The sequence below is a fragment of the Vicugna pacos genome, chromosome 12 (assembly GCF_048564905.1).
Source record: "Vicugna pacos chromosome 12, VicPac4, whole genome shotgun sequence".
Lineage (NCBI taxonomy): Eukaryota > Metazoa > Chordata > Mammalia > Artiodactyla > Camelidae > Vicugna > Vicugna pacos.
Genome location: NC_132998.1, coordinates 35,491,444 through 35,504,381, shown reverse-complemented (window position 1 = coordinate 35,504,381; position 12,938 = coordinate 35,491,444). Strand labels below are relative to the sequence as shown.

General features: G+C 44.3%; 1 protein-coding gene across 1 annotated transcript in view; it reads right to left on the bottom strand.

Moving 5' to 3' along the window:
• TMCC3 (transmembrane and coiled-coil domain family 3) overlaps positions 1 to 9,779 on the bottom strand; it is a 272,235-nt gene extending 262,456 nt beyond the window's left edge. Inside the window, exon 1 of the mRNA XM_031683257.2 lies at positions 9,686 to 9,779. Coding sequence (XP_031539117.1) covers positions 9,686 to 9,694 — 9 coding nt within the window. The 5' untranslated portion in view covers positions 9,695 to 9,779. The remainder of the gene's footprint in view (positions 1 to 9,685) is intronic.
• Positions 9,780 to 12,938: the final 3,159 nt, after the last annotated feature.

Below are 12,938 nucleotides of genomic sequence, written 5' to 3'. Positions count from 1 at the left end.
TGAAACAACCTAAATATATGGCAAAAAGAGAAAGGATAACTTAATTACATAGCATTCTATTTCATGAATATACTTAGCTTTAAAAATGCATGATCAGCTACTGGTATCAAATGGATGAATCTCACATATATAACACAAAAAAGCAAACTACAGAAGAAGACATAATACATTCACAGACACATACAGATGTGTATATTACATGTTGTGAGATATACATATAGTTTAAAGACATGCAAAATAACAGTATATCTTGCTTAAGGATATATGAACATGGAATCAATGTATTAAAGGGCACAGACATGTTAAATTCAGGATAGAAGCTATCTCTGGTTGAAGGAAAGTACTGGGAGAGCTCCATCTCCATTGGTTTATTTAGTTTTGAGGGGGTTAATCTTTTACTGAGGTATAATTTCCATACAGTGGCGCAGCTCTTAAGTGTACAGTCCAGTGAGTTTAACTGACAAAGACACCACATAAACCACACCACTATCAAGAAGCAGAAAATTTCCATCACCCCCATAATTTCCTCATGCCCTTTCCTAGCCCATCCTTACCAGCAACAACTGTTTTGATTCCTATCACGATCGTTCATGTTCTAGAACCCCACATAAATGGAACAACACAGCAGGTACCCTTTGGTGTCTACCTTGAGATTCATTCATGTTCATGCATATATAGTAGCCTGCTCCTTTTTATGGCTGAGTAGTATTCTACTTTATAAATACACTACAGTTTATCTTAGTAAATTTTTACTCATAATTTGTGGTGGATATATAAATGTCAATGTATTAATCTTTACATATTTTTATATATTAAAAATTTCCTTTTTAAAAAAGCATAGGTCATAGACTGCTAGAGACCCTCTAGGACATACACCTAAGGGTAAAATGGCTGGGCTGTAGGTTTTTATCGCCACCTCTAATAGACACTGCAGATCCCAGTTGCTGACCACAGACTTACCAAATCAGCAGCTCAGGAGGAGTGGCCCAGGAAACTGCACATGTAACAACCTCCCCAAGCGACTCTCTGTACAACAGATTTTGTGAACCACTGTTCACCAACATTTTCTGTATGGTGTTCTATAACTCCAATGGCTTCAATTACTATTACCTATATGCCAATAACTCGTAAGTTTATATCTTTAAATAAAATGTTCTTCTAAGCTACACAACTCAATAATCAACTAAGGCTTTCTCTATTCTAAAGGCTCATAGGTACCTGAAACTCAAAGTGCACAAAACAGAAGCAACTTTCCCAAGTCTCACTCCTTGGTTTTTCTACCAGAGTTATGTCTCAGTTCATGGCAGCATCATACACCCAGTTTCACCAATTCAGAAACCTGGGAGTCTGCCATCCTCAACTCCTGTCCCCCCTTATCTTCTGCATCCCATCAGTCATGAAGTCCTACTGATTCTACTCCTAAAATGCCTCTCTTTTTTTCTTGTTTTTTTAAACTGAAGTATAGTTATATTTACAATATTGTGTTAGTTTCATGTGTACAGCCAAATGATTTTGTTATATATATTTTTTCTTTTTTTCAGTTCTTTTCCATTGTAGGTTATTACGAGATACTGAATATAGTTCCCCTTGCTATATGGTAAATCCTTGTTGTTTACCTATTTTATGTATAGTAGTATATATTTGTTAATCATGTATTCTTAATTTATCCCTCCCCCCCTCCCCTTTGGTAACCATAAGTTTGTTGTCTATGTCTGTGACTCTCTTTCTGTTTTGTAAATAATTTATTTGTATAATTTTTTAGATTCCACATATAAGTGATATCACAGGATATTGTCTTTCTCTGACTTACTTCACTGAGTACGATAATCTCTAGGTCCATCTATGTTGCTGCAAATGGCATTATTTCACTCTTTTTTACCACACCTTCTTTCTCCAGACATCTGTTGATAGATACTTAGGTTGCTTCCACGTCTTGGCTATTGTATATAGCGCCACTGTGAACATTAGGGTGCATGAATCTTTTCGAAGTAGAGTTTTCGTCTTCCCTGGATTTATGCCCAGAAACGGGATTGCTGTATCATACAATAACACTATTTTTAGTTTTTTAAGAAACCTCCATACTGTTCTTCATACCTATTTACATTCCCACCAACAGTGTAGGAGGGTTCCCGTTTCTCCACATCCTCTCCAGAATTTATTATCTATAGACTTTCTGATGATGGCCCTTCTGACAGTCTCTCCATTCCCTGTACCATCTCCCTGGTCTGGGTCATCTGGATCAATGACCAAACTATAGTAGCCTCCTAACCAGGCTTCCTACCCCTGGTCTTGACCTTCCAGTCCATTCTCCACCTTCCAGACAAAGGAATCTTCTGAATCAAATGTCTGATTTTCAAAAATCTGCTTAGAATCTCTCACCCCGACTAGGTAAGGAACTCTTACTACAATTCCCACCACCTTCTTCCTTCACAACAGCACACCACAATTCACACAGCTGCTTAACTACCTTCCCAGATTCCAAACTCTCTGAGGAGATGGGGCCATGCAGAGCTCACTCACTCACCACGGAGTCCTAGCACACAGCAGGAGGTTCATTTGAAAGATGTTTGGTGAGTGTTACCACAGTACATTTAGTCTATATACAAACAAAGCTTACGAAACCACCTCTGTTGTTTCCTTCAACTTGAAGATATACACGATTCTAAATTCAGAAAGCTATGTATTATCTTCAGTGTTTATGTTTTATTCTCATGCTGCCTTGGCAAACGTTGTCTGCAACCAGAAAGGCAGTCCATCAAAAGGAGCAAGAGGAGGCAGGACTCAGAACTAGCCAGCTTGATTTTCAAACCTTTTTTAAAAAGCCCCATGCATTTTCAAAGGTCACACCTCAGTTACAAGAGAGGCACAATTCCTGAAATCTTGTTAGGATTACCGTGATTGAAGTGGAAAGGCTTTTGACAAAAGGTTTGAAAGTTTATAATTTTTGTGCTAGGATTTTCGGTCTAAGGCTCAGCTGGGTATACTCAGCGGCTGCCAAGGACGGAGGCTGCATCTGAGTTCACCAGTAGTCTACCTAGAGGTGGATCTCTCAATTTTAAATCCTTGATCTTCCATCCCATTCTCTCTTTTTCTCTTTAGTATAAACATTAAGAACACAGACTCTGGTGCCAGAATGCCTGGTTTAAAATCCCTGCTTCATCATTTATTAGCTGCACTATGCTGGGCAGATTCCTTAGCCATTCAGTGTTGAGCTTCCTCACTTGAACATGGGAATAAACCGGCACTTATTTCAGAGGTTTGTTGTGAAGGTTAAAATGAGCTAATTACAAGTAAGGCACTTAGAGTAAGGGCTCAGTAAACGTCGGACATATCCAAGGGCACAGGAATAGATTTGGAGGAGAAGGGATGTGAAATAGAAGAAGCAGAAATAAAAGAAATCTGCTATGTAATAATAATTGAGTGGGAAAACTCTTTAATGCAGGTTGGCCAATCCAAGTCACACAGCTAGAAATAGCTGCTTTGGATTCGAATCCAGACAGTATCTCTCCAGAGACCGAGTCCTGAGCCACAGAGAAATAATGTCTCCTACCTTCACATCTGACCCCTGGGAAATGGAATTTCTACGTTGTAAAGAAGAAAGTGAAGCAAAAAGATGTGAGAGAAGATAGCGAAAATAGAACAAACAAAATAAGGCCAGACTCCATCTGATTTCTGAATTTAAAAGTGGTAGAGTCCCTTATCACCCCTTCACAAATGGAACAGAGTTCACTGTTTCTGTGGACACTTTATTTTGAATCCAGCAGGCCAGGATAAAATCAAAGTTACTATGAAAGACTGCAACAGAATGACAGATCCTTCTTGACCTCGTAAGACTAAAGATGAAATGGAAATGAGAGAGATGAAATGAGAGGTGGACAGGAGGGCAGTGGACGGGAGCACCAGAGACACAGAAACCAGACTGCTGGAATGGCAAGAAAAGCTGAGGTGCTCAAGAGCCAAGGAATTCACATTCCTGTTTGGCCCATAGCATCAGGAAAAAAACTTGACATCTCTGAGTATCATTTTTTCCATCTGTAAAATGGGAACAAGAACATCTGCCTCTCCATAGATAAGTCACTTTGCTACAGTGTTAGGAAGAAACAGGAAGCCAGCACTTTCACACACTAGTGGAGGTGTAAAGTGCGGGCAATTTGGTTATACCGCTCTTTTTTCTTTTCAGTTTAACAAATTTATACATCACTTACAATGTGCCAGGCACTATACTAGTCACTTCACAATTATTACCTTAATTCAATTTTTGTGGTAGATTGTTTGTAAAAATGGCAGCAATGACTCCTCTCATTGTATCCTTGTCCTTGGAGAGTCCCCTCCCACAGGGACTCTGAGCTGGGCAGGATGCCTGCTTTGGTCAGCGGGACAACAGCAAACGTGACATGAGCAGAGATCTGAAAAATGCTTGTGCTTTAGGGTTTGTCATCTCTTGTTGCTTTTTTGAACTCTGAGACAACCATGTGAAGAAACCTGTGCTCACCAAGTAGAGCCCGAGATATCACATGCTATCCCGAACAAGGTCCCCACAGCCCAACTCACTTGTCAACTGCCAGACACGTAGGTGAGGCCATCCTAGATCCTCCAGCTACCAGCTACCCCACGAGGACCACAGAAGCTTGAGAGAACCCAGCAGGGCTGAGTTGGGCTGCCTCAGACAAGAAGAACCACCCAGCCAACCTACCGACTCATAAGCCAAGTCAAACAGGTACTGACTTAAGTCACTAAGTTTTGGGGTGATTTGTTATGTAACACAAACTAACTGATACAATTTTCATAGTAATCCTAATAGGTAGGTACTATTTTTACTATTTTAAAAGTCAGGCAACAGAGGTAAAAACAGGTTAAGTGACTTGCACAGCGTGTAAACAGCAGAGTCAGGATTCAACCCAGGCAATCCGGCTCCAAGTCTGTGCTATATTTATGTATCTAGATCTGTCTGTCTGTCTGTCACTCTCCTATACTAACTATGCTGCTTCACCTAACAAAAGTAAAGACGGTCACATCAGTTGACCTAGAAATTTATCATATAGATAATACTCACATACATATAAAATCACGTGTGTATAAGATTATTCACTCTGGCACTCCTGACAGTGGCAAAAGACTAGAAACACCAATTCTGGTACATCCATTATAAAGGTATTCCATATGCAGCCATCAAAAGAACCAGAAAGATCTACAAATACTGGTCTTGTGTACAGGGAGAAAAAGGAAAGTGCACTCATGTGCTACCACTTATATTTACATCTGTGTGTTAAAAAGTGGGACGGGGGAGGGGTGGAGAGTGTGACTACATATCTACCTTGTATCTGCACTGATGATTTCTGGAAGGACACAAGAAATGGGTTTAACATCAATTATTCCCAGGGGAAGGCAACCAGCCAGCTGAGCAACAGGACAGGAAAAACAATGTTCACCGTAAACTTTTTCTTATCTTTTAAATTTTATATTGTGTAAATGTACCACCCGTTAATTGTAACTTAAAAGATTGTAATAAACATGAAAGGAAATAGTAGATGCCTGGCACAAAGAAAGCAATCAATAAACAGTGTCTACCATTGTAATTATTTTTCCACAACTGACTCCTCTTTCTAATGCTAATAATTTTTTAAAGTAAGCAATCCTTTGAAACCCTTGGCTCTGCTTTGGAAAGAACTCATTTTGGATGCAAAAATAGAGAACAAAATGTTAATTAGCTACCTGAAAAGGTGAAAGAAGAATCCAGCAAGTGGCTTCTCTGATGGTCACATGAGGTTCAAAGCACCAGGCAGAGTGGTAATGCACCTTAGCAGCCTCTCCTCAAAGAAACCCAGTTACTGGGCATCTTCTGTGCTCCCACTTTGAACATTCCCCATGCACCTTCCCCTTTATTCAGGAACACCAATGAAATTAGTCATTACTTTCGATTCTAGTAGGATGTCTTCCCTCCCTGTGTATTTACTGATCTGCAGCAGTTGAAAGGTTGCCACAGGCATCTTCCCAACAGCTAAATTATCCCTCCAGAACCAGAAGAGGTCTGAGGCAGGAGCAGGCAGCTTGTAGACAGCAGAGCATAGCGGCAAGAGCCAGGGCTCTGGGGTCAGGCAAACGCAGGTACAAGCCCAGCTCTAACACTTAGCTGGGTGGCCAAGAGCAACATACTCAACCTTTCTGAACTTGTTATCACATCTGTAGAATGGTGAGAACAGTTACTATTTCACAGGACTCTTGTTAATACCTGCACCACAGTAAACGTCCGCTGAATGTTAGGTATTTGCATTATCATCAGGCCTTCCAACAAAGGCCCAACCACCTTCTTCTCCCCATCTCTCAAATGCACACACTCACACACAAACGATCAGCAACCTTAGGTGTACATTAGAGGATTCCCACCTCTTCCCTCCTCTCACAGCAGCAAGTTCAGTTGACTCTACCCGCCAAATATGTCCTGTCTCTCCACCTCTCTCCAGCACTCCTGCACTCAAAGGTGGTCTCCCTTTCCCACTACCATCCCCATTCCATAATCCAAACTACATAAAACAGCCAAACCGATCTTCAGACAGGTAACCAGATCACACCATTCTAGTCCACTCGTTAAAATTCCCTAAACAGCATCCCTCTGTATTTAGGTTTAAATCCAAATTTCCTACCATGGCCAATAAGGTCCTATAGGACTTGGTCCCTGCCTATCTCACGTCATTTCATTCCACTCCCCCACTCCCACCCTGTACACACCCTACTCTGCTTCAGGTCTGATGTCTCCTGTTTCTCACACACGCCAAGCCACTTGCTGCCTCAGAGACTGCATTTGCCGTTGCTCGGTCTGGAGCACTGTTTCCCCGAACCTTCCCATCGCTGACTTCTTTTCATCGTGTAATTCCCAGTTCAGACGTCAACTCCTTAAAAACATCTTCCCTGTCCACACAAACTAAAACAGCTTCCCTCCCTGATTCACTCCCCATTCTACAACAGAAAAGAACAAACCTGACTCCATATTGGACCTATACCTTTAGCCCTAACCTTTGTGTTCTGTTGCCTGGGCTTAGTCATGCTGGCTCTGCACCTTTTATAAAAGAATTTGCCTATAGCCTGAAATACACAGGACAGCCCATTCTCAAGGCTCTGACCTTTAAAGGTAAAACACTTTTCCATTCATATAGAGACAAAAAGTTGCAGAACAGAGGATAACATTTGTCTTGTTGGAGGTTTATGGAAACACCGTGACCAGACCTATGTGGACAGTGACAGGAGCAAGAACTAAGGATTCTGGCACCAAAAAGTTTGCAACAACCAGCCACACCTCCTCTCCTTTTAGTATAAAAGAAACCTGAATTCTAACTCAGGTAAGATGGTTGTTCAGAATGCTAGCCCACCATCTTCTCGGTCTGCTGGCTTTCCAAATAAAGTTGCTATTCCTGGCCCCGACAACTCATCTCTCGATTTATTGGCCTGTTTTGCAGTGAGTAGTATGAGTTTAGACTCAGTAACAATTCCATCACCCTGCTTCATTTTCTTCATAGCACTCATCACTATGTAAAAGTATCTGAATATTTGTTTCCTTCTTTATCGTCTAATTTCTCAACTAGAATATAGCCTCCAAGAGAACAGGTTCTTGGTTGTCATCTCCCCTCTTTACTTTTAGAGCTTAGAACAGTGCTTGCACATAGTAGGTGCTTAATACCTATGCCTTATAGTGGTGATGGTGGATATTTAAGATCCAAATTTCTGAGCTCCCATCCTAGAGGTTCTGATATGATAAGACTGAAGGTAGAGCCCAGAAATCTGCATGTCTAGTGAGTGTCCATCTCTTTCACTCTAAAGCAGATGGTATGCAAATCTCATTTTAGAATACTGTGCCTTCCACCTCCAATTCTTCATTCTCCCTCTAACACATCTTTCTTAGGCCTATAGTTCCCATCCCAGCTGCTTTCCTTAAGAACCCCGATGGCACTCAAGGTAAAAGGAGGTTGCTGTCCTGAATTTGCCATTTAAACAAGTAACCCCACCAGTTTCCATTTCTGCTGTTCCACCAATGCCAGGAATGCCAAACTAGCTCGCCAGCCTGGCTGGAATCCTGTTCTCTCCAGAAACACCTGAGCAGGTTTGGACTAACTCCAAAGGTAAGCCAGGTAAATTTCCATGTCAGCTCATTAATAGACTTTCCAGAGGCAGCTGGGGCCAATTCATACTTGCTCTACATACAGTCACATCAAATACCACTCACCCCAGCCCTCCCCCCTCTCCCTACCGCCCCCCACAGAAGAACAGAATACTTAATTCTGGCACCACCCGCAAAATGACAAGCCAGAGTTCCCTTTCAAGCAACAAAGCAGCTGAGGGGAAGACATCTTTGAAAGGGGCCACTCAGATGACCAGAGTAGTGGGCACACACATACCTTAGCAACAAGGCAACCCCAAATTCCAACCCAGAGAAATTCACAGGCTCTGGTGAGAAAGAGTCTTACTCTGTTTTTCTCATTTCCTCTCTCAGCCTTGTCTCTTTAGAAAACACCCAACACCCTTTTTTCGGCACCTAAACTGTCACAAGGGCCGGCCTTAGGAGCTCTGGGGAAATGTCATGGGTATCTGCTTGGATCTCCTTTAAGTTTCCTCCACTCCTCCTTTTACCCTAAAAGTGCCGAGATCCTGTTCTTGATTAAAGTAACCTCTGTCCCAAATGTTAAAATCCAAGTGGTACCTCAGAAAATCACCAGCACCTTGGTGTCAATCAGCTCGCCCAGACAGGAAAGGTCATACTGCAGAGAACCTGTGCGCTGGCTCTCTGGAGCCGACAACAAGCATCACCAATATCCAGGCTGTTCCTTGAGGTGGAATAAAACCTGCAGTTCAGCCTAAAGATTGGAGTTTTTCTACCAAGAGCTCTGGCTGGAGGAGGAAGGGTGTGCGCAGGGTACCCACACCTGCCGTTTGGGAAGCAGCGGCAGCGGAGGGCGCCCCAGCCCTAGCGCACGTGTTGAGCCGGCCTTCTAGACTCCGCGCGGGTTCAGGTCCTTGGCAGCGTCTGGCTCGATCGCACCGAGGGAATGACTCCAGTTTCCACTCCCCCGTGCCTTCCAAAAGCCTAAAGCCAGAGTATTTCTGGAGGCGAGGGGTGAGGACCACTTCCCCGGAACAGACACACAGGCGCCCCGCATTGTCACCCACCGGAATCCGGCTGGGGCCCGCCCCTCCCGAGGGTGTGCGCGGGGGGTGGGGGGGAACCCGACCGGTGCCCGCCGGCAAAGTTTGCGAGGCTCCGAGGAAGGAGCGAGGCGCCGAGCTCAGAACGCGGCGGCGAGCCGAGCGGGCGTGAGGGGAGCCGCGGAAGAGGCGAAGAGGCTCCCTCAAAACCAGAGGAGCGGGGTGCAGGGAATAGCCCACCTCTGCCCCGGGGAGGCGCGGGCAGAGAGCCTCGACGTGCCTGCGCCGCCGCAGGTGCCCGATAAGCCCGGTGCCCTCAGGCAAGGAGAGACCCCCGCCCCTCCCTGTCCCTCGACCCATCGTCCCAGGGGCGCCCTCTGCCCCCGCCCAGGCTAAGGCCGCGGCCCTGCGAGACCCGCCGTGTCCCCAGCCCTTCCCGCCGGGCTTCCTGACGAGGCCCTCCCGCCGTCGCCGGCGGCCCCGAGCTCGGCGGGAGGGACGCGCTCTCACGCTCGTCGGCCCCTTCGCGCCACCGGGGCGACAGCGCACTCACCCTCCTCATGGTGCCGGGACCGTCCGGGCCAGGTTCGGCGGCGCCGGCGCGAGGCTGCAGGACGGGCGCGACGCGCGGTCCGCCAGGGAGTGCCGCGCTGTCCTCCCCCCGCACATGCGTGCGCCGCGCGGCTGGCGGGCGGCGGCCTCGGCGGGGGCGGGGCGGGGGCGCGCGGACCTCCAGGTGCCGGGGTCGGCCCCCAGCGTGCGGGCACTGGGGCCCTCTTCCCCCGTGGCGGCATCCCCACCTTCCTGGGCCGCTTAGCCCCTCTCCTCCTCCTCAAGGTCCTGCCCCACCCGGGGAGGAGCCACCCCATCACTGGGCCCGAGAAGGCTGGAGTTGAACGTGGGGGCCTGACCCTGCAGGGAATCCAGTTTGAGTAGCAAGAGGGGATTGGTGAGAACTGAGGTGGGAACTCTCCCCACTTTGAAAGCACTTCTGTTCTCCCCATTGGATGGGAGGATGGCCCGCTAGTGTCCCATCCTACTCTAGTTTCTGCACTTGTCTTTTGGAAGTCCTGAACATTCGTAAATCTTTTAGGGGGAGAGGTGGGGTTGAGAAGTAAGGGTGAGAAACAGCAGATCAATCAGGGGCTGAAGGAAAGAACCTCATAGAACCGAAATGGTCTAGTTACATCCAGAGTAAGGAGCTCAGCAGGGGGAGGGGTCTGTATCCCCATTACTGAGGAACCCACAGGTCTTCCTCGCAAAACCCAGCCTGTGAAGCTTCCTCTTCACAAAGGCCTCCCAACCCCCACCCCCACTTCTCCAAACAGCAGGGAAAGCAATCCTCAAATGCTGATGCTGCTGGGAAAAGGATGAGGGAGTCAGAATACAGTTCTTCTGATCATGAAAACACTACATCCTGAGCCAAGGAACGCAGGGTCCTCGAGAACAAAAGTGGGATGGAACAAAGTGTGCGGGTCCTCGGGACTAAACCTGGCCTTTCTCTATTCGGCTTCTACTGCTGAACGAAGTATATTAAATAGCACAGAATTCAAGGTAGTCCAAACTCAGTGTAGAAAGAAATACCCCTTGTTTACCAAAAGATCCTTTGAAAAACACAAAAGGACCATTGTGTTTTCAAACCAGGCTGACAGATAAGCAGGCAGACAGCAGTGGGAATGCAAAGGCTTTTGCTGGGTAAACACTTGTGAGAATGTTTCAGCTTTTACATTGCCTGGCTGCCAATTACTCTGGTAGATCACTGCTTACCACTGTCAAAGAAATACTGTTATAATCTTCTAACATTGATAGAGTGTCAGAAGTACTATAGAGACCAAATGCTACTAAAAAAGTACTTTTATGATCAAATGAATACTTTGCCTGGATTTCTCTTCTGTACCTACCAGCACAGATAAGAGGAGGGGTGACTGATGTATTAGGAGAAAAAGTAAAGGAAGGAATTAATGAAATCTGCTAACCCCCACCCCCTTTTTACTTTAATTTATGATCTGCATACAGCGGGGTTTTTTGCTCCCTTGACTTGAATCTCTTCAGATTGGTCATCGATGTTTTGCCTTTGGGGACGTAACAGTTGTAGTAAGTTTACTTCCTTACGTACCACGGACCTTACCTATGTTACCACTTTCAATCCGCACAACCCTGTGAAGTGAGTACTATGATTTCATGGTTTTTCAGAATGAGCTACTAAGGCTCAGACAGGATAAGTTGTTTGCCAAAGGTCACACAGCTTGTTAGTGGCATAGTCAGGATTTGGACTCAAACTCCAGGGCCCACCCACTTAATCCCCATCCTTTACTGCCCTCCTGTGCTCTGTTTCATATAAAAGGTATAGCAGTGAAAAATGTTACTCAAAGTGAAAACAGGAGCTCTTGTCATAGATCAAATTAGTTGCTTCCCATCTCTGGCCCTTGGCTTCTTCATCAGTAAGATGAAAATGTAGACTAAATAGATGTGTTAAGGACCTGCCCAGAAGTAAGGTTCTAGTTTTAGAGTATTACCATGTGAGTATTTTGTGGGAAATTGTAACTTGGAGGTACAGAGTTAGTCAGTTCATTGGTTTGTATATCTCACCACAGCCCCACGGGTTTTACACTGCTTATGCTGCTCTCTACAACACTACCTCTCTCTCCTCCTGCTAATGAATGTTCTTTCCTTTGTGAACACACTATCTAATCCAACTCATGTTATTTGCTTACTAAACTTGAATAAGACCCCTGATGTGAGGGAGGAAGTTGCAGTTAAGTAATTGTCAGGGTGATCTTCAAGCATTAGTTAGCCTGAATAATTTTTAAACTCCCTTCAGAAGCCAACACAATTTTTCAGCTGTATCAAATAAATGACAACACATCAGATGCTAACAGAACATAGTCTTTACTGCTCATCTACAGAAATCCCCATGTTTCCAATACTATCATTAACTTAAAGAACCAATTTAAAAGTGGAGCTAGATTGAATCAGATTTTCTTCTTTTACAGGGGAGGGTGAAGAGGAGGGTCTTTATTTCTTTAATATGTTTAAAGCATCTTCATGGTGTGTTAGCAGTAAGAGTTACAGCTCTAGTTCATATTATCACACCTCCATCAGCCTTCTAAATTCAGATATATTACATTTATTTCCTTGAAAACCACCTAGTATTTGAGAACATAGTGTATTTCCTTTTCCTTTTCTCTTTTTCCTTAATTGTGTAACAACATCCCCACTAGTCACAGTGATCTTTAGCCCTCTTGATCTTCAGGCTGGAGGTCAACTTAGCTTCTTTCATTAGTTATCAACGTAGATAGGCATTTGACATAAAATTAGGCAGCAATGAACCAGCTTACAATTTCACATGAATAGTAAAAGAGAAATTAATAATTTCCTACTTTTTGTAGATAAGAAATGTTACCAGTTAGCGTAACTTCTTACAGTTTGTCATTCTCCATTTCAAAATGCACTAGTAATGGGATATTGTTTTTCTTTGCCATGTTCTTAAGTTAGAATTCTTCAGAAGGCATCTATTAAATACCAACTATGAAGGACATATGTTATTGGTTGAATCAATCCATATTTCCCTGAAACAGATCAAGAATAATTTCAAGGAAAAGAAATGGTCACAACTACATATCTTGAGTTCTTCATATGCCCCAGGCACTATGACAAGCCATTTTACATGTATCAATCTGTCTCATTCTCACCAAACCCTACCAACTAGTTGTCATTATATCCATGGGATAGATTAGGAAATAAAAGTTTAATGAGATTAAGCACTCTTCATAGGTTGTATGGCTAATAAACAGTGAAGCTCTAAC